Raw genomic sequence first — 24689 nt, 5'->3', positions numbered from 1 at the left:
TTAGGTAAAATATTATTGGACTTTCATGGGCACCAAGTGATTGTTGCTTAAGGAGTATTCTAATAAAAATTCAAAGCTAGCCGTCCTTACTCCATCTGGGCTTTGAAGGATCTGGTGTTGGAGCAGTGTTGAAGAAGGGACAAATTTCCTTTTCTGGATTCTCACCAGATTTAACAATGATTATAGAGGTTTAATTAGCCATGCAAATAGCTTAAAATTTTATTTATGTATTTTTTAAAAAAGTCAACACATTACCAATCTTCCCTATTCATTTTCTGTCCCATATTCACTGTTCTCCTGAGAACAAGGGATAAAAGTAGGCGAGAGTGCCGGAAGAAGCATTATATGATGCAGTTCTGCTATGGGACTGCTCTGTGCTGCCCCCTGCTGACAGAAGTATGGTTGTCAGAATAGTAGCAAGCACTGTTGACCCTGGACTGGACAGACTTTATTTATTTATTTATTATAAAGAAAATGAAATTTTATTAATATTATTTTTTACTTTCTAGTTGGGAGGAAGGGGGAGAGGAGAAAGAGGAAGGAAATGGGATGAAAGAAGGAAGAAGAGGAAGGGGTGGAATTGAGGCCTGTGGCACCCTGCTTATTCTCATAAGGGAGACTGGGGGTCTTCTAGCAGTGGCTTGGTCATTGCGGGGCTGGGTGCAGATGTCAGTGGGATGTGGAAAAGCTCTCGCCCTGACACCGTCCCAGCTCAGGAACCTGGGGCCCTTCTTGCTGCAGCTTGGTGGTTGTCACTGGGCTGGTTGCTCATGTTGAGGAGAGTGGCCGAGGCCCAAAGCCCCCCACCGCCCTGGCTCGGGAGAGCCCGGGGCACTTTCTGCAGTGGCTCGGTGGTCACCACTGGGCTGGCTGAAGGCATCGAGGCCTGAGGTCCCCCACCGCCCTGGGTCGGGAGAGCCTGGGGCACTTCCTGTGCTGGCTGCGGGGGTGGGTTGCTGCTGGGCTTGCTGTGGGTGTGTGGGGCTCATGGCTGAGGCCTGAGTTCCTCCACCACCCTGACTCAGGAGAGCCCTGGGCGCTTCTTGCAGCAGCTTGGTGGTTGCTGCTAGGCTGGCTGCGCATGGACAGACTTTAACTTAAGGGAGCAAAACAACTAATTTGGGAGAGTTCTACCAAGATGTAATGTGAAAGAATAAATAATAATAAGCTTTTTCTCTATAAAAGTATGGTTTCCTGCTTTGTCACACTTAATTTTGGATGCTCTGTGAATTTTCTAAATTGTAGAATCACAGATATCTGAGCTGAAGGATGTGGGCATGCCCATCATGCAGCCCTCTCTCTTATTTTATAGATGAGAAAAGTGGGATACAGAGAGATGCGGTGGCTCACCAAGGCCATATAGCTAGATAGAGGCAGATAAAGAAGGAGAACCCAAATGTTTTAGGACATGACCTGACAGATGATCTGGTGGTATTCTCCAAACCTGGTGAGCACAGATTCCTGGATTCCTCTCCAGACTTAAATGGAACCTCTGGAGATGGGATTTATACGTCTGCATTTTTTTAAGAAGCTGCCAGTCTGGTGTTAGGCCACTGGTATTTGTGTATCCCATGAGCCAGATCAACTCTGCCAATGATTTTTATATAGCCCACAGCTAAGAATGGTTTTCATTCTTAAATGGTTGGATATGTGAAAATTTTATGAAATTTAAGTTTCTGTGTCCAATAAAGTTTTACTGGAACACAGCTATTCTTGTTTGTTTACACATTGTCTATGGCTACTTTTGTACCAGTGGCAGAGTTGAATTGTTGCAACAGAGACTATATGGCCTACAAAGCCTACAACATTTGCTACCTGTGCCTTTACAGGAAAAGCTTGCTGATGCTGGGTATGTACTTTTTTATCTCTCATACAAGCACTGCAAGCAATAGTGTTAAAAGGAAAATTCCTAAGTTTTGAGTGCTTGTATTTGTCTAAACGCCATCTTGCTTTGTGCAAAAGATGCATTTATAAAAAAAACTGCATATAAATTATCTGTAAATCTAATTATTTTAATGATAAAGTTTGTTTTATTGTAATGCAACTTGCTACCTTTTTTTTTCTTTTTTGGCCGCCAGCCAGTACAGGGATTGAACCCTGGATCTTGGTGTTGTTAACACCACACTCTAACCAACTGAGCTAACCAGCCAGCCTGCAACTTGCTACTTCAAGTATGGAAGGTTCACCATTATGTCAGGAGGTTTAGTGTGGACTAGATGTTTATTTCTCTTTGGATAGAACAAAGATCAGTTTTTATGCTTGATGAAGATACAGGATGTAAATATTTAGAAAGGGGTGATGATGAATGACTTTTATTGTATGTACAGCATTCAGTACCTAACTTAATTATGAAATTTCTACTTCACACATAAAATGTCCTTAATAAAGCCTTTCTGCTTATAACACCATAGTTGTTTAATGCACTACAGATACCTAGTTTCCCTCGGGATCATTGGTTTCCCACTTGCCAACTCATCACAATGCTAGTTCAGAATCCTAGCTATCTCCCAGTTTTTCTTCAACCAAAGTGTAACAATTTCAATTTCCTAATGTTTTCCTTTTCTTTTTCCACTTCTCCTTTTCATTCACCTCAGACAACACAAACATTTGTTCACTAACCAATCAACAGACATTTATTGAGCACCTGCTACATGCCCAGCACTGCAGGCACTGATTTTGTGATAGGAAATATCCTTCATGGTGCGTCTAGACTTATATTTCTATCATGACCAAACTAAAAGACAAGAGAAATGGAAGATGTAGAGTATATTACTTTAAAAAATCTTGTTGCCTGTCTCCTAAGGCAGGTAGGTGATTTTGTAAAGGCCTGGCCTGCTGCTTTTTAGATCCTCGGACATGGGCCAGGGCTTCTTTCTTGTTGTTTAGCTGCTTTATGTAGTATACCCCAGGGGCTCAAATTTCTCCTTCATCAGAGAATCCATCTCCCACACCACCTTCGTTCTCTGCCATATTGCCACTAAATTGCCTCCCAGTCTGGCACGGTAGAAGCTGTAAGGAGGCTCTAAGCGTGGCATAATATACTGCTCTTTGCTGCATGACCTTTTATAGGTGGTGTCCCTCTCCTGAGCTTTTGTAAAATGCATAGAGGATAATAATCCCTCCTGCATCCAAACTTCGCAGGAATCTTAGGTTGAATGAGGATGTTATTTAAAAAGGCTTGGCATTTTCATAGAAGGAGTTGCTATAGAAACAGATGGGGTACACATATTTTAGAGAGGGGGTTTTGGGAAAGTTCTGGGTTGTTTGTTTCTTTGGAAGCCAAGATATGGAAGAGCCATACCTCAGCTCTTGACCTGTTTCAGGCCAGGTTTACCACTTCCTCTTGCTTTTAGCATTAGGCTTCCTCTGCAGCATACCCCTCCTGAACCAGCTCACTCTAGTACAGGAAGAATATCATCACAGTGCAATATCAATCACTAGGGATGGTACAGTGGGCGTTTCCAGAAAGTGTATGGCTCAGCACTGAGTATATACCAGCACTGCTTTTCTACTGGGAAGGGAATGCTGTGACTTTGGCAATTAGGAAAGGAAGGAATAGAAGATGAAAGGAACTTAAAAAAAAATCTGCCAACAACTATTTATTGGGAATGCATAACACAATATTGGAACTGTGGGAGGAAATATAAGATTGGTTCTTGCTCTCAAAGAGCTTAAAACGTAGTTGTAGGAGGTGGGGATAAAAAAAATGTATGATGTTAGCTGTGGGGTTTTCATAGATGACCTTTATCAGGTTAAGGACGCTCCCTTCTATTTCTAATTGGTTGAGTGTTCTTATTATGAAAGGATATTAGATTTTGTCAAATGCTTTTTTTGTGTATCCATTAAGAGAGAGGTGTGGTTTTTCTCCTTTATTTTATTAATATGTTGTATTATGTTCGTTGATTTTCATATGCTAAATCATCTTTACGTTTCTGGGATAAATCCCACTTGATCATGGTATAACCCTTTTTATATGCTGCTGGATTTGGTTTGCTGGTATTTTTGTTGAGGCTTTTGGTGTCTATGTTCTTATGTTTTCTTTTCTTGTGATGTCTCTGTCTGTGTCTGGTTTTGTATCAAGATAATACTGGCCTTGTAGAATTTTTTGGAAAAGTTTGTTAATTCTTCTTTAAACATTTGGTAGAATTCATCAGTGAAACCATCTGGTCCTGGCTTTTCTTTGTGGGGATTCATTTTTGTAATGGAAGGTGCAGAAGACTATTTATAATATAATCTCATTTGAGAGAGAGACTTTTTGAGGATATATCTGTATGCTTTTGTTTACATAGAAAATTTCTGGAAGGGTAAACAAAAAACTGACAACAAAGTTCATCATTGGGTAATGAGATGGAATTTAGTCTTACTTTCCTTTTTATTTTTAAATTATTAGCATGCATTGTTCTAAATTAAAAAAAAAAAAACCCCACTTAAATGACGAGCATCTGTCCATTGTTCTTTCACTCACACAGTGAGATGCCAGGGCTATGCATTTGCCCCTGGCCTTGTCTCCTTAGGAACTCACAGTCTAGTAGGGCCTCTGCATCTCTCTGCAGCTTCACAGGCTGCTGTTCCCCCTTCCCTGTTTTGTCCTTCATCAACGCTGAGTTACTTGTCAATTCCCTGAAAACAGCCCACAGTTATATGCTCCTGTGCTTTTTGTACATGTTATGTTGTTCTCTTTCCTTGCCCTCCTTTCTCCCTTTATCTGCCCAATTAATTTCTCTTAATTCCTATTATCCTTTAAAACTCCTTCTAAATTTTAGTTTCCTTCTTTTGTGAACACCTCTCAGCTCACTGTCTTTTTTATTCCCCACCCAAGGAGGCAGGGGTGGGGGTGGAATCTCTCCCTCCTGCTGCCTCTCGTACATCACACATATTTTTGTTGTTGAACTTTGTACTTACCCTGCATCATAATTACTGGTCCACATATATGTCTTCTGTAAAAGTACAATTTTATTCAACTTTGTGTCCCTGGAGCTTAGCACAATGCTTGGCACAGAATAGATGCTCAAGAATATTTTAATGGAATTGAAGCCAAAGTTTAAAATTAGGTGCTATAACCTGTTCTGGGAACATGAGCTAATTTGGCTGTGTAGGAAGACTCATGCTAGGAAATATGATTGAATGATTTTGGCAAGGCTGATATTGGAGGCTTTTAAAAGATAGAGGAGAGTTGGTAGATAAATATTTATTGAAAGAAGAACTCTTCTTCCTTCCTTCCATTCTTTGCTCACATCTCTCCTTTCAGTAGGCTTACTCTGACCACCTCCTTTTTAAAACTGTCACCTCTCCATTCATCCATCCTCTGATCCCAGCATTCTTCATCTTCCTCCTTTTTCTATAGCACTTATCATGTTCTGTGTATCACATTCTAGGCAATTTCCCTATTCTTTATATTTTTTATTTGTTGTCTGTCTTTCCCAGTAGAGTATAAGCTCCCCTTAAATGTTCATGTTACACACACACACACACGCACACACACACACACAAATTCTATTAGTATGGGTATAAAATAATGTAATCATGTTACGTTAAAAGACTCAAATTCTAATGTTACTTCTTTAGTACAGTAGTCATATAATAATTTATAATAAGGGATTTATTAATGCCTTTATACATATATATTTAGGAATACACAGGTAATAGGTAAAATTTAAAGCTTTTAACTATAGCTTTAAAATATAATTAAAAGTATATTAAGTAAAAGAATATATATCATATTAAATTTACCATTTGAACAAAGTATAATTTTTTGTATTTCTCTGAAATTATTGTACCTAGTATGATTGTTTATATTAATTATTAACTTTAATCAAAGTAACCAACTTTTTCTTTCTCTAGACACGAGAGAAAACTAGTTCAATCCCTGTTCCGGCCAGATGCCAAAAAAGAAAAAGAAAACTAGAGGACAGAAAACCCCAAACTTTCTTTTTTCTGTGAACAATATTTCATATTATTTTAATAACTATGATAAAGCAAAAATAAACATACATGTATAACAATCCAAAAGCATTTGCAAATTTTGTTAATCTGTTGAAGTAAGAATATATTAAAATCATGTTTAATAACTAGGAAAAAAAAAAAAAAAAAAAAGGAACATAAGCTCCCCAGGCCAGGACTGCCTTGTTCAGTGATAATTCCCAAACCCCTTGAACACTATCTGGCATATTGGGTGCTCAGTCACATTTGCTGAGTGAATGAATCCTAAATTAATGAACTTAAGTATCTTGTCTAGAGCTGGCATAGATAGCTTAGGTATAGTGTAATTAAAATATAATTCTGTAGAATTGCTAAGATCATGCCAGCTGTTTGTAATGTAATCTGGGGCAGGGCTTGGGGACAGAGGTGAGGGAAGAGGAGATACTGTGTATTGCCTTAAGGTTTCTTGCCTTAAAAACCAAATTGTGAAGTAAAAATTATAAGTACTTTTAAGTTTATCTATTTCTTGCCTAGAAAATGTGGTGATTAATACCCATGCTTTAATAATTTCTCTTTTTCTTTCTTCACAGACCTTTGTAGTATTAAACAGAGGGAAAACTCTCTTCAGATTTAGTGCCACGCCTGCCTTGTACATTTTAAGTCCTTTTAACCTGATAAGAAGAATAGCTATTAAAATTTTGATACATTCATATCCTTTTCTGCAAATGTGGAATGACTGCAGCAATTACATGGTTGCTTGTGTACATTTTGATATTTGACAACTGAATTGTATGTTAAGTTTTTTTACCAATAATGTAACTCACTGTCCCATAAGTTAGAGGTATAAGAGCAAACTCCTGCCAAATACCAATCTGAGCTTCAGGAAATTCTTTCTTCTTAGGACGATACTGTGGGAGTTTGGAATTTTGTTGGTATCATTATGAGGTACAAATTAAGATGGTAAACTTTTATCAAAGTCTTAACTTTTTCAAGTGCTTAGACTTTAGTAATTTCATCCCATGGCGGACTATGCAGCTCGTTAGTGTATTAAGATCCAATATCAGGATTTTTTGAAAGAGACTTCTTGCATTACAAATAGTTGAATGCATGTTTTAGAGGTCTGCTTTGAATTATTTTTATTTCTTGATCAATGAGCTTAGGTAGTATCAGAGGGAGTTCTCAGATGAAATAGTCTCCCTGGTACTGAAGTTTAGATGAAGATTGCAGGACAGATATGAATCTTTTCTGGTATTTTTACTCCTCTTACATAGAAAAATGCCAATTTACTCATGTGGCCTGACTTTTACATCTTATTAATATAGGAGAGCATATGACAAAAGAAAAGTTATGTTATCGTTTGGCAACTTTACATAGCAACTTTAAACTTTAATAATGGTTGGTTTATAATTTAGCAGTATTTAGTCCTGTGCATCAAAGAGTATTGTATCCTCCAAGCATGATGAGGAAACCTGCCATTACAAGTTGGTAAATTGGTTTAGTAAGCTTTTGCCACCTTATATTAGCTCTGAGAATTTAGCAGCCTGGTTCTGAAATTTGGTTTACAGGCAACATAATTCTGAAATCTGAAGGTTTACAAGGAAGTAAATAATTCACAAGGAACTTCATCCCTTTCTGTTGGATCAGAAGATGGAGTGTTTTCTCTCTTCTGGTTCCCTGAAGGAAAATCCAGCTATAGCGAAGAAAAAAATCCAGCGGTAAGAAGTATTTTTTCTTTTTAAAACTCCACTGGTGAAATAAAGATGCTGAATACTGTCAACGAGAGAGTGAGTTAATGACGAACGAGGCATGGCTCCCATGCTTGTGAAATGACAGTGTGAACTTGAGTCTCTCATGCTGACTTGAAGCAGTTTAATTTTTCTCAGTAGATAAGAACAGAAAGGGCTGAGAAGAATCCTGGATGGAATTGAAATGCAATACAATGGTTTGCTGTCCATGTGATCCAGCAATCCCACTACTGGATATTTATCCAAAGAAAGAGAAATCAGTGTACCAAAGAGATGTCTGCACTCCCCTGTTCATTGCAGCACTATTCACAACAGCCAAGATATGGAATCAACCTAAGTATCCATCAGTGGATGGATAAGAAAATGTGGTATATATACAGAATGGAATACTGATCAGCCATAAAAAAGAATGAAATCCTGTCATTCATGGCAACATGAATGGGCCTGGAAGACATTATGTTAAGTGAAATAAGCCAGGAACAGAACAATAAACACCACATGTTCTTATATGTGGAAACCAAATAAGTTGGACTCATAGAAGTAGGGAGTAGAATTGTGGTTACTAGAGGCTGGGAAGGGTGAGGGGGAAGGAAGATAGGGAGTGGTTGTTTAACAGACACAAACTTATAGCTAGATAGGAAGAATAAGTTCTAGTGATCTACAGTACTGTTAGATGACTATAGTTAACAATAATTTATTGTATATTTTCAAATAGGTAAAAGAGAGGATTTTGAATGTTCCTAACACAAAGAAGTGTTAAATGTTTGAGGTGATAGACAGGCTAATTACCCTGATTTGATCATTACACATCCTATAAATGCATCAAAATATCACAATGTACCCATATGTATGTACAATTATTACACGTCAACTTAAAAAAATGGTTTGCTATCCATAAACATTCTTGGGTACTTTCAGAATGATCAAATGGATTTGCCCCATTACCTAATTCTCAGGAGTATGATGGTGCAGATGTCTTTAAAATCCTTCCCTAACATGCCACAACTGGTTCCCCACATTGGACATATTCAACACACGCTGGCTGGTACCTTGGTCCCCCAAAGACAATTCATCACTTTATAAGGACTACAGAAAAAAGTGAACTATTAATTACATGTAGGTTTTCAAATGACTAGTTATAATAAGATAATTAACTTAATAAATGAATTGAATAGTATAGATTTATTTCTCACTTGATGATGTTGGAGTCTGGTAGTCTGGTAGATTTCTGCTTACTATGTGCAAAGGTATTTAGAGGCTTATTCCGTAGTTGAGGTAAAAAATGGTAAGAGGGGGAAATGTTTTGTCCCAAAGGAGTAGAACAGTGACCGCCCTTTTGAAAGGAGAATAGCCATCCTGCCCCATCCATCCATGGTTCTCTGGTCAGGTGTGGAAACACACAATGGCATTCTGTGTTGATGGTGATGATCACAGTTTTCATTATCACCTTGCCTTTCTTCCTCTTCTGTGCTTTGTCTCCTTTCAGGTTATTGATTTAGATCTCATGATACCCAATAGGAAATGTGTTTATTTTCTGAGGGAAAAACAGGCCAGATTTTGTATATGCCCCCTTGACTCTTGTCTACAGTATTTAGCATGATCATTATGTGCACTATTTTGACCAACTGTGTATTCATGACTTTTAGTAACCCTCCTGACTGGTCGAAGAATGTGGAGTAAGTAGCTCAATTATTTATTTATCTGCTTGTTTGTAAAGATTTTTGGTTACTGAATCTTGCTTTGCCACAGTTTATCCATTAAGGGAAAAAATTAGTTATTGCCACTCTTTATTTCACAAAGAGGGCTAAAGATACATGTGGAATTTAGGAAATATTCCTAGAAGTCAACTCAAGAAAGAGGAAGTATGCTGTGGAAGTTACTACCCTCCACCCCCGCCCTTTCCTGTGCTAGCTGATCCTTGCTGCCCATCACAATCTGTATCCTCAGTTCCTGATGATGCTGTCTTCTCCAACTTTAGGTCCCCCTCCCTTTTTTTTTTTGGTGACTCCTCTAAGTTCAAAAATAGCTCCTCGCCTGATTCAAAATGGCCATGTGCTGGTTGGCGATACAGAGTTATTTCTTTAGAATACCATTCAGGACCCAATACAACTTTCCAAAGTTCTTGGTTTGGGCATTTCAGTAAGTGTCATTCAAAGCATTCCTTCCTCCTCTTCAGTTCTGTCCTGCTGCATTGGCTGTGCCCTTTTTGTTTGTCTCTGTTAGTTGAAGCCACACTTAAGGCAAGTGTTATCTTAAAAGGTTCATTTAAAGTTTCTGTCTGCTCAGAAATTACCTTAAGCTATCCATTTCTTTGACAGGTACACGTTCACAGGGATTTATACATTTGAATCACTAGTGAAAATTATTGCAAGAGGTTTCTGCATAGATGGCTTTACATTTTTACGGGATCCATGGAACTGGTTAGATTTCAGTGTCATCATGATGGCGTAAGTTCTCTGCTTACTTTATTGGTATTCTGGGTGTGATTATGTGTGTGCATTTGTACTCCTGGGTGTGTTTGCATGACAGACAGTGTTTGTAAGCGAGTTTGTGGACACAGCTATATGAGGAATTAATGGTAACCATATAAGGCCATGTGGGCGTATGATTCTTGTTTTAATGGCCTCTTGTGGTTCAAGCAGTGATAGTGTGTTTATGCAGGAAAAGGTATGCAGAGGCTCTACAGCTAGTAGGAAAGAAAATAGGGCATGATTTCCCTTTGATGATCCATTATATTTTATTCCACCTCATGACACTGACTAAGGTTTGCATACCCATAATGAGGGGGCCTCTGTGAAGATTTAAAATTTCTTCAGCTGAAAATGAGTTTCCTGGGTATGTTTTATCATATATGACTTTATGAGGCTGGCCAGGTGCAGACTTCAGAGCACATTTTAGAGTCAAAACATGATATCTAAACGGGCACTCCTGAAGATTTACTAACCAGAAATTTAAACTTTTGCTAGAGACCAGTGTAACTCAACACTGATATGTTAGTTACTCTTGGTAATTTGTATGGTTTTAGCAATGAAAATGTGTCCCTTTGGGAAACTTAGCTGATGATAGAAGAGTTATAGCAGGCTTTATTATTTTTGTTCCCAGGTTGTGAAAGTACTTTGTGGGCTGGGGTATGATGGGTGTGGTGTATAGGTTTTGAGTGTGTTTGGGTGTGCATGAAGATGTGTAAGAGAGAGAGTGCTTTGCATATGTATGGCTCCTAGCATCAGGAAGAAAGATGTAGTCCAACTGTAAAATGTGAATGTGTGATACACATTGAACATTTGAATCTGGAACTTTGGCTTTCGGTTATATAAAGGCAATTTCTAGCTTTCCAGCATTATGAATACACATTGATGTTCATTTAAAATATAAGTGCCTTGTCAGGCACAGAGCTGGTAATAAAATGGGCATTTAACACAGTATTTGCTTTGATCCCATGATCTGGATTTTCTTGAGCCCTGTTTTTCTATGTCACAGGTAAAACTTCATCTATAGATGTGACTGAAAATATGCATATAAGTGTTGGATAAGTTATATATACAGACATTTAGGCATTTTAGCCATCGTCAACCAGAGAGTTATTTTTATGTAGATTTGTTATTGTGGGGCTCCTGTTGCAGAGATTTGTCTCTCTTTCCCAAGAACTTGTTAACAAAACTTGGGCATATAAGCCTTTGATACCTCCTGGCCTTCCTTTTTATTAAAAAAAGTAAATGGGCTGACAGTAAAGTCATTCTGATTGGGATCAGCACATCACTATGCTGATTAAGAGAGTAAACTCTAATAACCTCCTGGTTGTATCCATTATTTCAAATACTCTTTTGAATTCTCCATGTCCAGTTTTAAAAAGGTGTTTCTTAAATGTTTATATTTTGAAACTTTTCTTTTTCAAGGAAAAAAATGAAATCATAGCTTGTATATAAGACCCTTTCTTCCCCCATTCTCAAACCCTCGCCCAGTGGTACCATTACAAGTTAACTTTGGTTTGATTCTGCAGGTATATAACAGAGTTTGTAAACCTAGGCAATGTTTCAGCTCTGCGCACTTTCAGGGTACTGAGGGCTTTGAAAACTATTTCGGTAATCCCAGGTAAGATGGCCCGGGGTTGGTGTTAGGTGTTGGGTTAGGGCCCTGATGTGACGTATTGTACTTTTTGTTTTGTTGTGGTTTTGTTTTTTCCTTTGGTGTTTGTGCTTGTGTCTGTGTTTGTCATTTGTGTCTGTGTGTGACCTCCCTTACTACAGATATGTGACAGAGTTTGTGGACCTGGGCAATGTCTCAGCGCTGAGAACATTCAGGGTTCTCCGAGCTTTGAAAACTATCTCTGTAATTCCAGGTGAGAAAATTTGTGCACAAGACAGACCTTGCTGCATCTCCTCTTTCCCCTCCATTCATTTTGTCTACCACATTCTAACCTGGCGTCAGCACAGTTGACATGGCCTTGCATTCTGCATGTTTTTCTTGGGAGGCATTCCCTTTGGTCTTTAGGCAGTTTTCTCTGACAGTGCTTGCCAGGCATGCAGCCCCCATTCCATCCATGCTTCTGAAAAAGCACGTGCATAAGAATCACTTGGATCTTAAATATCTGGAAAAAATCATCACAGAGCTAGCTATCTCTTTGTGTATAAACCATTTGCTTCCTGGCCTCATGGAATTACAGTGATTTTAACATTCACCATCATACCATTGCTTGTGATTTCTAGGCTTCCTATCGCATGATTTGCTGATGGGATGTTTTTCAAAGAATTATACTTTTACTGTTACTGTATTAATGGAATTATTTAATCACAGAAGAGACATACCCAGTTGACTAGTCTAGTTACAGAGAAATTTAGGAGCCTTGGAGTTAGTGAACGGAAGTTTAATAATCACTGTCTGTCATATTCTACTGCTGTCTGTTTCACTAGAATGAGAACCAGTAGACATCTACTGTACAAATATTCAGAGATCATTCTCAAACATAAATCCCAATGAAAGCTTATACAGGTGCTGTTTTAAAAAAAAAATCAAAGGTAAGATGAGATACAACTAAAGGTATGGGCGAACAAAAAGTACAGAAACTTGAGGGGGGGTGAAAATGAATCAGTGGATGGGTTGAGAGATAATCGATTGACAGTCTTTAAAATTTTTGCTCTTTTTGGTCCTTGTTGAGCTATCCCAGTGATTCTTAACCTTTTGAAGGTTTTGGATCCCTTTTACTATCAGGTGAAAGTTTATAGATCCCCCTGAAGCCCATCCATGGACCCCAGGTTAAGATCCCTTAATTTACTTTAAGTCATTACAGCTGAGTAATACTTATCTTTCTAAAGACTAGTCCTGAAATCTGGAAGGAAAGATATTTTAGTCAGTCTTGTGAGCCCAGATATACTAGCAGTAACTTGGCAGAGGTCAAGACTATGTTCTTTCTCTTTGGATTTTAGTTGTGTTCAGGGGTTTTCAAGGAAGACCCCCTAGAGACCAGGCAGTTTCATAGAAATAAGGACTTGGAAAACAGAGGCATCCTATTCTTGGCATCACCGCTTGTGGTTCTTCCCCTTGTGGCTGACTCAGAAACACTTTTCTCCTTTTCAACATTATCTAAACATCAGATAGCGAGAGAGTGAAGCACAAAGATAGGATTCTGAAGAGGGCAGACTTATAATGTGGCTTATCAAGAACCTCAAGAAAGGTAAACCTCAGTTTCTCCATTGAGAAATTTGGGCCATGGAGTGGAACACTAAATTTGTGCCCTACTAAAGATAAATTCCTTTATTTTTAGCAATGATAGCTGGCTCCTTATCAATCAGAGGCTAGGTGTCAGTTGAAGTATATCCTTCTTGGCAAAAAACCACAACCCTAACTTATCAAGGTTTAGTTCCCAGACATTGTAAATCCATTGACGGGAAAACCCAGCTCATTTTCCAGGCAGTCTCACGTGGGTCACTGTGGTGGCCTATGCCCTAGGCAGGCCTTGGGCTTGCTTTTTGAGGCATCTAGAATGCTAAACCTTTCCTTTTATTTTTCCTTTGGTCTCTCTCCTCCTTTGGCCCCTTTAAAGTATGATCCTATGTTTTCTGCTCACTTCCCCCAGCATACTCTGTAAGGCATCTGTCTCTTTATGTACTTGTGATCTCAAAACTTCTCTTCCTGAATGCAATTGGAAAGCTGCATTCTGTTCACTAACTAGGGCAGCAGATGCTATCTCTAGTCTAGCTCACAGTTTCTGTCTCTGTCTCTGCTACATTGTTAACTTTTGACCACAGCATTTCTGCAGGATATCTCCTGACTGATGTCACATTATTTATCCTTCATACTCCAGTAATACATATACATATATATGTATGTATATATATAGTGTCTAACGCAGTGCACAGGGCCCATAGCAGTGCTCCATGTATTATTGTAATAGTAGAAGTTCTTACAAAGAAGAAATGTAAGCCCAAAGAAAGGGTTTGTATCAAGATTTAGACATCAGCTTCACAGTTTGAAATAGATTCTCAGATTCCTATTTCTAGAAACACCCTCAATTGAGCTGGCTTTGGGAGGCTAACTGGAATGGAAAATAACTTTAAGGGATAGTAAAGCCAATAATAGATCACTGTCAGTAAGTGATATATTTGGTTCTTGAATTAAAGTGACTTTCAGTCCCAATCCTTCTGCTCCGTATTCTACCTTTTAGAGTTAGTAAGAGAAATCCAGTAAATAGTGTCTCCTTTGTGGAGAGTCTTCTCTCATCCTGTGTGAAATTCTGAACTTGTCTATCATGGTTTCTCCTGTAGAGGGCTGTAGTCCTGTTCCTAACTGCCTGTTACCCAAGTCCCCTTCTAAGGCGGGAGCATAGTGCATGAGTCCGTGAATCTGGAGCCATCTCCTGCTTGGAAATTAAGTCATTTCCACTCCAGTGTTGTAGAGCTGGGCCATAGTTCCCCCTTAGTAAAAACTATTGTTTTGTATACCAGGTCTTCTCATGGATCACTTCAGTGGAATTTTTGCTCTCTTTGCCTTCTCCTGTTCCCAGTTTGGTATAGGCTTTTACCAAAGTTGCCAAAAACAGAACGGAAGTGAGAGTGACCACAGAATTGACATGGAGCCTCCAAGGTCTCACAAAGACCTCCATGTCTCAGCTCCCTTTATGAGAGTTTTTCTTTTCCTAGAGCATTGATCCCACCTCATCTGGACTGATGCTGTCCTCCCTCTTAACATCTTTGGTAGATATTCTAAGAGTGTCAGAGCCCCCAGGGCTATGGAAGATTGGAGAGTAAGGTGCATCAGTTAGCTTCAGCCTTTTGTGTAAGAAATGCTCTGTTGTAGAGCGTGGTAGCTTAGAAGGGATTAAGCTCACATTCTGACCCTTTTTATTTGCTAAACTCGAGACCTGGATACATATAACTCATGGTTTCCCTTTTCCTTTAGAGGCATCAACTTGGAGAACAGTGTATGCAACTCTGTGCTAAAAGGGTCAGACCCTTTCTAAATTTTCTTTGGTCTCTAATTTGCCAGGTTCAACTTGACATTACAATATTCTGACTAAAAGTTTATATGAGGGTACTTCAAAAAGCTCATGGAAAAATAGAACTATGGGCCAGCCCCGTGGCTCACTCAAGAGAGTGCGGCGCTGGTAGCGCCGACACCACGGGTTCAGATCCTGTGTGTGCTCACTGGCTGAGTGTGGTGTGGATGACAACAAGCCAAGGGTTGCGATCCCCTTACTGATCAAAAAAAAAAAAAAAGAACTAAAAGATAATATGAATCTTTCTATGAGCTTTTTGAAGTACCTCATATGTCTTAAAGCTTTGTGTTCACTTTGTGTTTATCTGGGTTCTGGGCACAACATCCTTTGATCACATGCCTCAGGAGTAACATGCCCAAAGATAGGGTAGGAATCACAAAAGAGATTTCTCAGGTTTTTCTTAGAGAGTAGCACTTAATAGTGTTAATAGAACTGGTTGGGAAATCCTCACTTGTCAGTTTTTTTTCATTTCCATCATCATCTAAATGGCTCCCCCAAACCAGTGTTTACCCGCTGCTCATTGGCACTTATTTAATGTCATTATCCTCTCTTTGGTGTTGTAATTTTTAAATTATTTTTCTCTTATATATTTTATTTCTCTGCTTACTTTCACTCCTAACCAGTGGGATCAGATAGGAAGCAGGGAAAATGATGGGCCTTTCTCCTTCCCACCCCAGTTTTCACAAAGAAAGTATTTTCTTCTAACATACTCATTGTGCTTATAGCAATTTCTGCTGCATAGTGAAGAGAGGTAGAAAGTGTTTTAAGCCTTTATTCAGACTCATTGTTTCTTTTAAAATATTCTGTTAATTAATCCTGTTGCTTTTGTATTTTTCCGTTTTCCACATTGCTTCTCAGGAAAGATAACTAAAAAAGTTAAACAGTAGTCCTAAGAGGAATAACACTGAAAACTCACAGGATCCCACTGACCCACCTTTGAGAGCTAGTTTCGTTTTGGTCACTTTGTCTTGTGAATCTGGTCTCAAATAAATAAATCTGTGGCCCCCAAGTCTCTCCCAAATTACTGTTGATCTGAATGGCTTTCAAGATCTGTCATTGTGAGGAATGCATTTGCAGCAAGAAAGCTGACAGGGCGCCACTTTACCCCTAGGACTTGTTTGGATCCAAGCCGGACTCTGGGAACTGCAGAGCTGTTCTTTTCCCTGGGTTGAGAACTGCTTGTTACTGCTACTGAGGCCTGTTCCAATATTAATTTTGTAGGGGAATCAGCTCACATTGCTTCAAAATACTTACATTCCTCAGCCTGAGCTACAAACTAGGGAATATAAATTAGCTTTATTTATAATCTGGCTACCACAAGAATGGAAGATTTTCATCCCAACATGCATGCCTGAGTTCTGTGGATGTAGCACATAAGCAGGCTTTGTTCATTTGTTCAAGGGATTGCTGGGCATTCTGAAGGGTGACAAAAGATTCAGAGGTGACTTTAGATATAGAGTGGAGTAGAATTCTGTAGCAGTGGTTTCATCTGCATCTCAAAATTCCTTAAATATCTGACTTCCTCACTGGTAGCTGACCTTTCTGTACATTGGATCCAGCTCTTTTCTTGGTCTATAGTAAATGTATTAACTGCTTCTGCTCAGACACATACCAGTGCTAGTTAATGTTAGCCTTTTCCAAGACTTCTTGCTGTCCAATTTGCCCCCACGTGGCTTCTGTTGCACACTCTGTTGTGTAGGAGTCATTTGAAGGAGCATTCTGCTCTGTTTTGGATAATCAGTTTTCAGTAAGTATCTTACTTGTTCTGGCATGTGTCGTGGTGTGAGCCCATAGAAGAAGCAAGACAGATTCTCTTCACAGCCAGAACAGTGGCATTCTCTATTCCTGCTCGCATCAGGTCAGGAATTCTACAAGCAACTTCCTGCCTTTGTTGACCTTTGTTGGTAATAGCAGGGAGCCCTTTTGTTTAGTTGTATCTGCTAGTATGTTGGGCAGCCACTGTTGGAAATAGTGTAGAGCTTGAGCTTAGGAAATGTATTGATGGCATCATCTCCATAAATTGGCATTGATGGCTGCAAATACGGCCATTCGCAGTTACTGACCCTGTTCGAAGCGTCTTGGCTGAGAACAGTGTATAGTCAGTCGAGTTACTGTTTATATTTAATATTGCTGTGTAATTGCATGCCTTCCTGCACTTACAAACATCACCTTTCTTCTTCCTGTGCTGCCTTCTAATTTTCTCTAGTGGTCTAGATGAGAATCCTGGAGTAAACTTTTTAGATGGCAGTAGTTAACGTTATTTAGTGATTTTTCTTGCTTAAATGAGATTTGTTTCTCTGAGTCCCTGTGAAATATAAATAGCCGAATACTACTTTCAACTAAGTTTTTACTTGAAACTTCTTGAAAGCTAAAAAAATTTCTGACCAGGGAGATGATATAGACCTCAGACTTAAAAGCAGACACTTGAAGAAATTTTCTTTTAGCTTTCTGGGCTCATGTTTACAGATTTCTTCAGCAACAGAGAAGAGATATTAAACCAGCTGATTGTGAGCACTCAGGTCCTTTCCCAAGAAAGTCATGAGTTCAGTGCATGGTTGGTGTATTGGATGAGTATCTCTGGTTGCAAGTAAAAGAACACAGGAGTAATTCAGGGAACTCAAGGGCTGAAATACTCTTGGACCTCTGGAAACCAGTAGAAACCAGAACGCATAGCCCAAAAGCCCCAGCCAATAGGAAGTGCTTGGTCTCCATCTCTTTTCTCTCCAGGTGTCTATTTCCTTTTTCTCTGTCAGCATACTAACTTCCTTTACATCTCAGATACATCTTAATAAAATGACAGAATGTAGCTACTGCTTAGCTCCCAAATTTATATGTACCATACCCACCACATAAAAAGACTACTTGACCATCTCTTTTCCTGTTCGAAATTCCTGTAGGAAAGGATCTGGATTTAGGTCAGGTGCCCACCCTGACATCTGTAACTTCGAAGAAAAGGTTACCTAATACAAACTTGGCTGCTAAGAGCCAATCCTTATGGAACAGAGGATAATTGGAGTTCATAGCCTGGAATTTCCTGTTATATGGGATTGGAACTATCCAAAGGTTTCCCAGCCCAGGAAAATCAGATTAGGCTCATGCTAAAATTGTATGCTTTTTTTGTTTTGGTTTTTTTGTAGATTTTTTTGGGGGGCAGCTGGCTGGTACGGGGATCCAAACCCTTGACCTTGGTGTTATAACACCTTGCTCTAACCAGCTGGGCTAACTGGCCAGCCTAAAATCGAATGCTTTTTAAAATTTTACTTTATTTATAACAAAAACCCATTGGTTTGACTATTTTGTAGTATTATATTCCTGTTACTGGTACTAATAATAGCTTTATAGCTCATTTCTCAATTAAGTTAAAATAGTAATAGCAGATTGTCTGAACCATTAAGGAGAGATGGCTATATAAGCTCTTTAGAAGCCAAGGAAAATAAACTTTATAATAACTCAGTGACCCATTCAAGTATTCCTTCTAAAATCACTCTTTGATTTGAAAACAGTAGATCTACATAATTTTAGGGGCCTACAGTTGAATTACTGATCCAATACAGACCCGCCCCAACCTAGTCAAAATATGAGGACTTATTGTTTCTCAGCAACTATATGGAAGTAATTTCCATAACACTGAAACAATTTTTACTTCTTGATGGCTACCTTCTATTTTATTCTACCAATACTTTCTTTCCTAGCTGTATGATTATGATACAATTTCCCAAGGCCTTAGGTATAAAAGATTGTTTGAAATTTCAACTACTTAATCTCAAACAAATAAACATCTCTTCCCTGTTTGTAAAGACTCTTAGAGAAGATTCTTCAGCTTCTCCCCCACTGACCACTGACATGTAGTTCTGTGTTTATCTGTATTCTGTAGAAGAGAAAATGAGACTCTGAAATGACCTTCTGAAACATGATGGGTCATAAAAAGTGACTGAGCTGGTACCAGAGTTCCTGCTTTCTGGTTCCCAGTCTGGTGCTCTTTATGCACAGCCCTGTGAGGGAAAAAGGAATCAGATTAGAAATGCCTTGTTTCGGGCCGAGCCCGTGGCGCACTCGGGAGAGTGAGCGCGGAGACGCTCTTGCCCCAGGTTCGGATCCTATATAGGAATGGCCAGTGCACTCACTGGCTGAGTGCCGGTCACGAAAAAAGACAACAACAACAAAAAATAATAAATAAATAAATAAACATGTTTAAAAAAAAAAAAAAAGAAATGCCTTGTTTCCTGGAGCCTAGCCCTTTGGTGGCCACAGCCTCCATGAAAAGCATTGGCCTTTGCACATTTCTGCATCTCTGCAATCTAACTTTTGGCACTTTCCCTTTAATTCCCCTTAGGTTCTTTTCAGGATATCTGCATAAGAGGAGAGAAATTTCTCATTCACTAACTCTTTCAATAAAAACTTATTAAGTGCCCACTTTGTGGCAGGTTCTGTGCTAGGCACAGCATCCATTGCTACTGTTGGACTCAGATTGAAAATTCTATTGGGCTCAACTTTGAAAATTCTAGGTGGTTACTTGCAAAATAAAGCAAAAGAAGAGTCATGTGCATACCACCCATTAAATTACCAGTTAGCTATGAGCAGTGTCATTATTCCACTCCCATCCTTTGAGGAGGCCAACATATGTATAATAGTGATAGCTAACAAATGTTGAGTGCTAGCTGTGTGCCAGGTACTGTACTAGATATTTTACATTCATTACTTTATATAAACCTTACAACAACCCAGTGAGGTTGGTATTGTAAATCCCTTTTTATAGATGAGTAAACTGAGGTTCAGACAATAGTTCTTAACATTTGAATCACTGACTGTGTACCAGGTGCTTTTAGTGTTTTGTAAGAATCATGCTTAATCCTCACAACAGCCCTATAATATTCAACTATAATTATCCCCATTTTAAAGATGAAGAAGCTGAGATTCCACGAAGTTAGGTATGTTGGTTAGGTCACACAAGTGGCAAACTTGGTTGAGATTAATGATTATCTACCCAACTGTACACTTCAAAGCTAGGATTAGGATACTCTTGAATATCAGTCCATTCATTACTTTGCCTTCAGAAGTGGATCAGAGATGAGATCCCTCTTGATGCCTGTGTGTCAGGACTCAGTGTCTGCCTCGTGCTCGTCCTGTTGCATTGGCCACCAGGGGTACTCGTGCTTTGTTGGCCATGTCCTATGTATAGACTGATGTCTGGGCATGCCGAGGAGAGTGACATGTAGACTCATTTTGACCCAAACAGCGTGAACCTATAGCCGTATTTTTCTGTGTCTCCTTTTACTGATCTCTCCCTGTGCAATTAAGAAATATACCTTCAGTTTTAAATTCGAACCAGTGTTTTGCATTTAAACCTCAAATTAAAATGGATTATAAGTATTTCTGGTTTTGTTTTTAATCTAGGGCAGGAAAAAGGTCATTGTAGACAGTAGGACATATATATGATACAGGAAAGGTATATTTTTAAATGGAAAGGCAAACTATAAATACTGGATTGATAATAATTAACCTTTTCAATACATTGGCATTTCCAGAGCTCTTGGGAAAGTATTATTGTACCTTCTCACTTATTATTGGCTTTTAAACCTCCCAGGGGTTCTCTTTCCAATCTGGAAACCTCCTTCATCTCTGATTTCTCCATTCATTTATTCAACAAATATTTAGTGTATACCTGCTATGGGCTAGGCACTCTAGAAGTAGCTATGAACAAGAAAGACTTTAAAATTAATTATAACCATAATAAATGCTACAGAGGAAAGTATAAGGTGCTACTAAGATATTCATCACAACAGGGGAGGGAGAAGAATTGCAGAGTCAGGGAAGGCTTTCTGGGGGAACTGATGCTTAAGCTGAGACCTGAAGAATGAGTAGGAGTTTGGCAGATAGCACAAGGGAACGGAAGGGACCATTCCAGGCAGAGGGAAGAGCATGGATGAAGGCTCTGAGGCATGTAAGAGCTTGGCTCATTTGGGGAACTACAAAGTAGTCAGAGACAGGAAAATATTTCTAGGAAGAAAGGAGCCACATGTTAGTAGAAGGAGCTTTCTTTTGCTTTCTAAGAATTAATGACCTAAAAGTGGATTTTTCTGGAAAATTGACAATTTTGCTCACCCATTATTGTTCTTATTATATAAAGTGGCCATATTTCAAGGGTGGTGCTGTGGGGAGGAGTAGAAGCCAGTGGCTAAGAGGGAGGCTGGGGGAGGTGGGGAGGGATTTGAGGTGACTCTGATTCTGGGGGTTCTGCTTCTCAGGCCTGAAGACAATTGTGGGCGCCCTGATTCAGTCTGTGAAGAAACTGTCAGATGTGATGATCTTGACAGTGTTCTGCCTGAGTGTTTTTGCCTTGATTGGACTGCAGCTGTTCATGGGCAACCTGCGAAACAAGTGTGTTGTGTGGCCCATAAACTTCAACGAGAGCTATCTTGAAAATGGCACCAAAGGCTTTGACTGGGAAGAGTATATCAACAATAAAAGTAGGTAGCCCCTCCTCTGCAAGAGGAGAGGGAAAAGTGTATCCCTGCTTGACGTGGTCAGAAGCCACCACTGACTTGAAAAAGTAATTGGGGCCAGAAAGGAATGGCAGTGCTACTGGAAGTAGCCTTGTGAGATTATTTTCCTCGAGGTAGAATTGGTTCAGAATCTCTCAAACATCAGCCCTCTCTGTCTTTCCCCTGCCACCCGCCTTTAAAATCAAACAAGGGTCTGGTGGTTAGCTCAGTTGGTTAGAGCGTGGTGCTGAAATATCAAGGTCTAGGGTTTGATCCCTGTACTGGCCAGCTACCAAAATAAATAAATAAAACCAAATGATATTTTATAGCTTCTTCACATTTACCCTTAATCTTTTCATTAAAATTCAGGCTTAGAAGCTTGATAAAAATTATTTTTCCCCAACTACGTTTCCTGGAATATTTAAACATTTAGTCCAGAATATACCTATGGAACCCAAGCTTTCTTAATACTACTAAGACCTTAGAAATCAGTCTGGTCTAGGGAGTCAGATAATCTCTAAGGCACCAATTGATCCTAGTACAGTTAAGGAGTTTTAATAATTTTATTTGAGGAACCAGAGCACTTGGGTCTTATATTAAGGAAAATTTGGTGTAGTGGTACGTCTCTAAACTAATTAGAAAAAAGTTAGCAACATCACTGTTAGTCACTCCTGATAGTCAGTTAAGTAGCTGTAAGAAAATGTTGCAAAGAAGATTTCAGGGACACATGCAGGAAAGGGAAACGTGTCTTCTAATTTAAAATAGAACATAACTAGTGGCCAATGAGGAATTTAGAGTATCTTTGATAAAGAGACATTATAAGGATAGAAGAATAAAGTTGTATAAAGGGTCGAAGAACTCAGAAAATTTACTTTTAGATCCTTTTGATTCAAATACCAGATCCTGGCATATATATTTGAAGTACGAGTGGAAGTCAGGTGTCTATGAAAAGAGCATTGCACCAAGGGCTTTAGGGTAGCACTTTTAGCTTGTAAATATATGTAGGAAAATCATTAATGGGAAAGAATTCCTATCAGCTTTCACTGCTGTTGGAAAAGATTTATATGAGCTAAAATCAATAACTTTCTGCTGGAGCTAGTTAGGAACAGTGTAATTTTATTCTCTCATTCACTTAAATCTGCCTACTCATTTCCTGCCTCTTCAAACTTTTCTAGCAAATTTTTACATGGTTCCTGGCATGCTGGAACCTTTACTCTGTGGGAACAGTTCTGATGCTGGGTAAGTAGCTCACCTAATTTTATTCTTCTTCCTTAAAATAATGTGCCTATTATTAGTTGGATCAAAATAGGCAATATTTTCACTTTTCTTTGTGCTCATGTAGTAGACCTTACAATTAGATCTGACCTGTTGGTTGACTCAGATTTTCCTTCTGTTTCATATTTGTCCATCCAAAGCTGATATTTCTCTAGTAGGTGAATGTGCCTATAGTCTCAAGCCAAAATCAAAGATGTAAAAGGCAAAGGATAAAGTCTATAACACCAGATAGCTTACCTGCCTCTTTTGGACTCCCCTCATTCTGTCTTAACACAAATAATACAATATAGAGTAAAGATACTGTCTTGGTAATAGTTTAGCATCCAAGGATGACCCAAAAATATGCTAGGCCTGACAGCATAGGGGAGGGAAAAGAGTAGCAATGTAATATTTGAGTCCTGATTCTGCTACTTGTAGCTCTAAGACCTTTGTTAAGCCATTTAAGTTATCTGAGCCTCAATTTCTTCATCCGTAATATGGATTTAATAAGCTGTGCTCTCTCTTTTTCACATGGTTACTGTAAGGTTCTAATTATATAACATACATGAAAGTGTTTTGTAAACAGAGGGCTATATAAATGTAGGGTGCTGGTGTCATTATTCAGAGTATATTGGTCCTCTAGGAATTGGTGTTTTAATATGACTGCAGCAACGAGAAGTCCATTTAAGTTCTGTATTGAAGTAGATATTAGAGATTACATTGAAAGAAATATCAGGTGAGTCTAAAAGCGGAAGAAATGATATAACTGAGGTCACTGAAATCCTTACTATGCTTTAGGTCGTCACAGTGAGTGTTAAGAGAACAGAGATGATTAGGAGGAACTTCTAGCTGTGTGTTATTTCGGATAGTAGCTAAGTTGAATTCAATTGAATTGCACATTGATATGAATCTAGGACTGTGGTTCTCACACTTTAGCATGTGTGAGAATCACCTGACATACCTATTAAAAATGCAGATTTATAAGTCCCATATCTAAGCTTTTAATTCCTAGGTTTTGAGTAGGATGCAGGAATCTGCATTTTTAAGGGGCATGCCAGGTGATTCTGATCCTAGGCTGTCTCCAGAAACTGGCTAACTGCTTATTTACTTCCTCTTTTTTTTCCTTCCAATTTGTTGGTGTGGCTCTTTAGATGGTTATTTATTATCTCCAAGGTCATGAAGTGGGTGGAGTTATGTGATTTATTATCTCCAAGATTGTGACTGGGTGAAATTACATTGGAAAGTCTTGAATTTCCTTTTATCTCTTCAGGCAATGCCCAGAGGGATACCAGTGTATGAAAGCAGGAAGGAACCCCAACTATGGTTACACAAGCTTTGACACTTTTAGCTGGGCCTTCTTGGCATTATTTCGCCTTATGACCCAGGACTACTGGGAAAACTTGTATCAATTGGTGAGTAATATTTCTTTTTCTTTGGTGATAGAGTTTGCATGAGGGTATGTGGGGTTGGGGACATACTGTGTGAAAGACCTTTAATTAAGGCATTAAATAAATTCTCCCAGCTCTTGTCCCTGTTTCTTGAGTGCTCAGTCATGTAGAGCTGTAGAAGCTTACAGCCTTAACAGTCTCTTGCCTGGCCTGGGAATCTGCTATCTCTGCCTGCTTCCTATTGTTCCACCATCTGCAGCATATCTTCTTTGGACTTTTGAGCTTAGGGCATCTGTTTAAAAAATAAAAGTGGGCACAGCTCCTCACCCCGCCTTGGACCCAGGTGCGGGGTGAGGGCTAGGCCCCGCCCCCATGCCCCCAACCGGCGCTGCCCAGGTGAGCCCACTGGTGG

The 24689-nt window shown here is 39.1% G+C and overlaps 1 protein-coding gene across 4 annotated transcripts in view; it reads left to right on the top strand.

Annotated features, from left to right (window-relative positions):
- The window catches only part of SCN8A (sodium voltage-gated channel alpha subunit 8), a 115261-nt gene that overhangs the window by 13593 nt on the left and 76979 nt on the right, over positions 1–24689 (top strand). For 2 of the 4 annotated variants that reach the window (XM_063075982.1, XM_063075980.1), the window contains exons 2-8: positions 6510–6628; positions 9251–9340; positions 9983–10111; positions 11909–12000; positions 21399–21620; positions 22811–22874; positions 24160–24301. In XM_063075982.1, coding sequence (XP_062932052.1) covers positions 6510–6628; positions 9251–9340; positions 9983–10111; positions 11909–12000; positions 21399–21620; positions 22811–22874; positions 24160–24301 — 858 coding nt within the window. Of the gene's footprint in view, positions 1–6509; positions 6629–9250; positions 9341–9982; positions 10112–11661; positions 11754–11908; positions 12001–21398; positions 21621–22810; positions 22875–24159; positions 24302–24689 lie in introns of all 4 variants that reach the window. The other 2 variants (XM_063075983.1, XM_063075981.1) reach the window with 1 other exon arrangement.

This window comes from Cynocephalus volans, chromosome 12 (genome assembly GCF_027409185.1).
Source record: "Cynocephalus volans isolate mCynVol1 chromosome 12, mCynVol1.pri, whole genome shotgun sequence".
Classification (NCBI taxonomy): domain Eukaryota; kingdom Metazoa; phylum Chordata; class Mammalia; order Dermoptera; family Cynocephalidae; genus Cynocephalus; species Cynocephalus volans.
This window is presented reverse-complemented; position numbering and strand designations above follow the sequence as displayed.